Source organism: Staurois parvus, unplaced genomic scaffold, assembly GCF_062004578.1.
Source record: "Staurois parvus isolate SC_StPar_1 unplaced genomic scaffold, SC_StPar_1.0 ptg000325l, whole genome shotgun sequence".
NCBI classification, from domain to species: Eukaryota; Metazoa; Chordata; class Amphibia; order Anura; family Ranidae; genus Staurois; species Staurois parvus.
This window is the reverse complement of record NW_028318121.1, coordinates 36941-41825: the sequence shown is the minus strand read 5'-3', so window position 1 is coordinate 41825 and position 4885 is coordinate 36941. Positions and strand designations below refer to the sequence as shown.

Below are 4885 nucleotides of genomic sequence, written 5' to 3'. Positions count from 1 at the left end.
TGTTCTCTATGGTGCTTCTTCACACCTGATCACCGGAACAGGCGCCATAGAGAACAATTGATTTTGTAAGTTTGAGTGTTTTTGGATCTTGGATCTTCAAGCTACAAAACCCTCCAGTGTGAATGCAGCCTTAGAGTTGTACAACTACCAGTGAGGACGTATCGGCTTGTCTGCTGGTCTGTAGGACTACAAGGAGCAGCTTAGTAGAAGTTTTATTGCTTTAATCTGTGACAGTTTCAATCTGTTTTTGCATGCCTGTTCACTTGTATGGAAAGAAAATCAGTTCTGAACGAATGTTTGTTGACCTCGGCCCTAATTTTCACCAAAGTGTCTGATATTTTCCTGAGACAGGCACATTGTTCTGCAGGAGATTCTTTCAATATTGGTGTCCCTCCATATAATGAATCCTATGAACAAAGTACAAGTCACAGCCAAGCCTCGCCCTGTGTAGGAGGAAGTGACACCTCCCAGCTGCATTCTTCCCCGGTGTCAGAGACTTTCATTTCTCCTACTATCAGCGATGGCGTCTGCTAATCTGAGAGCCGAGCTGGAATGTTCCGTCTGTCTGAACATTTATACAGATCCTGTAACCCTGAGATGTGGACACAACTTCTGCCGGGTCTGTATTGATCGTGTTCTGGATACACAGGGGGGGTCTGGAGGACATTCCTGTCCTGAATGCAGAGAGAAGTTTCCGGATCGTCCTACACTGCACAGGAACATAACACTGCGTAACATAGTGGAGAATTTCCTGTCTGCTCAGCCTGATCAGGAGGAGTCCGGGGTCTTCTGTACTCACTGTGTGGACTATCCTGTACCTGCTGTTAGATCCTGTCTGCTCTGTGAGGTTTCTCTGTGTGATAAACACCTGAGAGCCCACAAAAAGTCCCCAGAACATATCTTATGTGACCCCACCTTGTCCATGGAGAGCAGGAAATGCTCCATCCATAAGAAGATCCTGGAGTATTACTGCACTGAGGATGAGACCTGTATCTGTGTGTCCTGCACTTTGGCTGGAAAACATCGAGGACACCAGGTGGAGATGCTGGATGAGGCTTCTGAGAAGAAGAAGGAGACACTGAGGAATGTTCTGCAGAAACTTCTGACAAAGAGAGAGGAGATGGAGGAAAGAGTCCAGAGTCTGCAGGAACACAGGAGGAAAGTAGAAGAAGAAGCAGCTGGTGACACCGAGAGATTCACTGCCCTGTTTATAGATCTCAGGAGACGTCTGGAAGACCTGGAGAAGAGAGTCCTGAGGGAAATCTCCGGGAGGGCAGAACGGGTCTCCATCTTCATCCGGGATCTGGAGATAAAGAAGGAGGAGCTGTCCAGGAAGATGCGTGACATTGAGGAGCTGTGTAACATGACGGATCCACTGACTGTCCTACAGGAATCAGACACAGGTGACTTGTGTGATACTGAGGATGGAGATAATGAGGACAGAGAGAGACATGAGGAACTCCTCCATGATGGAGGGGGGCTGGATGTGGCTGGGATATCACACACATTACACACATTATCTGATATAATAACAGAGGGAAATGTATCCTTCTATATACAGGGAGCTGAGGACATATTACTGGATGGAAACACAACTTATAATATTCTACATATATCAGATGACAGGAAAACTGTATCCTGGTCAGATAGAAACCAGAATCATCCAGAAACACCAGAGAGATTTCAGGATTATTCTCAGGTGTTGAGCAGTCGGAGTTTCTCCTCAGGGAGACATTACTGGGTAGTGGATGTCGGGGGATCCGATGAATGGATAGTCGGGATGTGTTACCCCAGTATAGACAGGAGAGAGAGGCGGTCACAGATTGGATGGAATAACAAGTCCTGGGGTTTGTACAGGAATGGTAATCAGTATGGGGTGATACATGACAGTAAAGGGATCCCCTTACCCCCCAATCCCCCCAGTACCAGAGTCAGCATAGATCTGGATTATGAGGCCAGGCGGATCTCCTTTTATGATCTGTGTGACCCGATCCGACACCTCCACACCTTCACCACCACCTTCACTGAGCCCCTCCATGCCGGGATATGTGTAGGGAGAGGTTGTATAAAGATCTGTGGGGGGAATCGGGGAAAGTGAGAACTCCGCCCAGAGTGGTGACATCACAGGGAGGGAGGACGAGATTGGTGGAACATTCAGCCAATGGTCCTGCAGTGTTTTCTATGATCCATATATTACTGTGAGACGTCTCTATTTCTCCCTCACAGATGTCTATGATTGGCTGGAAGAACTGTCCAATTATAGTGAAGGCTTTTCTCTATTGGTCAGCGAGGAGCATGTGATCTATCTGTCTATCTATCTATCTATCTATCTATCTATCTATCTATCTATCTATTATCTATCTATCTATCTATCTATCTATCTATCTATCTATCTATCTATCTATCTATTATCTATCTATCTATCTATTATCTATCTATCTATCTATCTATCTATCTATCTATCTATCTATCTATCTATCTATCTATCTCTCAGGGGGGGACTTACCATTCGGGAATTCTGTTATATATAGGGAATAGTCAGTGTACGGATATCAGTGTTATATCTGTACACTGACTGTCCCCTATATTTTACACCACGGGCAGACTGACCATTTGAGAACTCAGGCACTGCCTGAGGGCCCGACGTCAGTAGTGGGCCCCATGAAATGCCCCTGGTAACTTTTATTGGCTTTTTTTGAGTGTGGGCGGGGACACAGGGGCCCCATGATCCCCTATTGCCTGGGGGCCCCATGAGTTGTCAGTCCGCCCCTGTATAACACTGATATCTGTACACTGACTGTTATTCCCTATATATAACACTGATATCCGTACACTGACTATTCCCTGTATATAACACTGATATCTGTACACTGACTATTCCCTGTATATATAACACTGATATCTGTACACTGACTATTCCCTGTATATAACACTGATATCTGTACACTGACTATTCCCTGTATATAACACTGATATCTGTACACTGACTATTCCCTGTATATAACACTGATATCTGTACACTGACTATTCCCTGTATATATAACACTGATATCCGTACACTGACTATTCCCTGTATATAACTCTGATATCCGTACACTGACTATTCCCTATATATAACACTGATATCTGTACACTGACTATTCCCTGTATATAACACTGATATCCGTACACTGACTATTCCCTGTATATAACACTGATATCCGTACACTGACTATTCCCTGTATATAACACTGATATCTGTACACTGACTATTCCCTATATATAACACTGATATCTTGAACATAGTGTAGAGAAATTCTGTGACAAACGCATGGAATGCGGGCAGTGCAATATGTAGGTGGGGCTTTGTGTGGGTGTGGCTTGAGTGTGGTTGGGGACACAGGGGGCCCCATGATCTCCTATTGCCTGGGGGCCCCATGAGTTGTCAGTCCGCCCCTGCTGTCTATCTATCTCTATAAAGTAGAACTAAAGACAAAACGTATTTTAGTATTGGATGGGTGGAGAGGGATTAGAACCCCGGCCAGGTTTTTATTGCTGTCTGGGCCCCCATTGGGGAGATTCGGTCTCTCTATTTGTCCTTGTAACCATTATCACCAGAAGTAACAATGAAACAAATGTTGGGTTGTCACCAGAACATAGAGCAGGTTGGGGGGCAGAGGAAGAGGACCGGCATAACCTGGTGTGTGTCTGTACAGAGCAGCATAGAGCTACCACCTTCCCCAGGATGTACAGGACATAAAAAGGAGACACATACTGCTAATATATCATCACACACTAACCTGTCTGCATCCTACAGAGTTCTATTCTAGGAATCTGCATGGAGGAAGTATGGTGGCAGCCATTGCTAACTACTTCTAAAGAATACTAGTTCCCTGGCTGTCATTCTGATCCAACGCCTTCTGTACTTTCTATGTCAGACCACCTGGAAGAAGTATTCAGACTCGGAGTTCTGACTTAACTCTGATTTCCTGATCGGCATGATTGTTCCAGGTCAGTGTCCCCGAATACTGAGTCCACAGACAGCCAGGAGAAGAGCATTTTCAGAAGACATCCAGCAATGGCCCCTCCATATTCCCCTCAGTACAGGTGTCATTTATGTCACAGCCGGGGACATTCTTCTCGCATCGTTTGTTTTCATTTTCCCCGAATACATAATGCTGAATGATAATCTACAATGTCTTTTGTTGGTTTTATTCATTTTCTGGAAGATTTACAAATGAATAAATTGATCTTTTCTGTCACTTTTCTTATTACTTATTGTATGAAATATTCATTTTATAAATCAGCATTTAATCCCGGCTCCTCCATGACACCGTGTTACAGAGAATTCTGGGCTTTTCGATAAGACAGCCCAGCACTAGCTGGTCTGGGGACAGAGATGACAGTGCCAATGTGCTCTTATCTTCTGGAATGAGGTCGGTGTGGCCCTCAGTAGATGTAATGTGGCCCCAGTGAGGTCTTATTCCACTCAGCTCAGCCTCTTTCATGTAGATATGACATGTCTGACCTCACTGGCCCAGTCAGCAGTCCAGGTGCTGTCATGTCCATCCTCCGATGTCCATCTGGGAGAGCCCAATGGTGGACATTGTCACAAGGGTCAGGAGGATGATGATAATCACACTGAGTATGTTTCACCCACTGATCCCTAATACCAAGGAGGGATCCATCCATTGGCAGTAGACTTGAGCCTGTTGGTCTCCAACCAAGGTTGGGTAATGATAGCTAATGAAGCAGAAAGTTCTATTGATGTAGCATCTCTCAAGTTTAGCTAGGGGGAGCTAGACTAGGTTTAGGAGGATAGGAGGGCTGAGTAGCAGCCTGGGCAGGAGTTACTGGGGTCATGTTTAGGTCAGGATGAGGGCTCTGCAGGTCAGTTTTCTTATAC

The 4885-nt window shown here is 45.2% G+C and overlaps 1 protein-coding gene across 1 annotated transcript; it reads left to right on the top strand.

The window, feature by feature from the left end:
• Positions 1 to 513: 513 nt before the first annotated feature.
• Positions 514 to 4241, top strand: LOC149457324 (E3 ubiquitin-protein ligase TRIM21-like). Its single transcript, XM_089683856.1, has one exon. The coding sequence runs from the start codon at positions 521 to 523 to the stop codon at positions 2096 to 2098; it is 1578 nt and encodes a 525-aa protein (XP_089539982.1). The 5' UTR covers positions 514 to 520; the 3' UTR covers positions 2099 to 4241.
• The last annotated feature ends 644 nt before the right edge of the window (positions 4242 to 4885 follow it).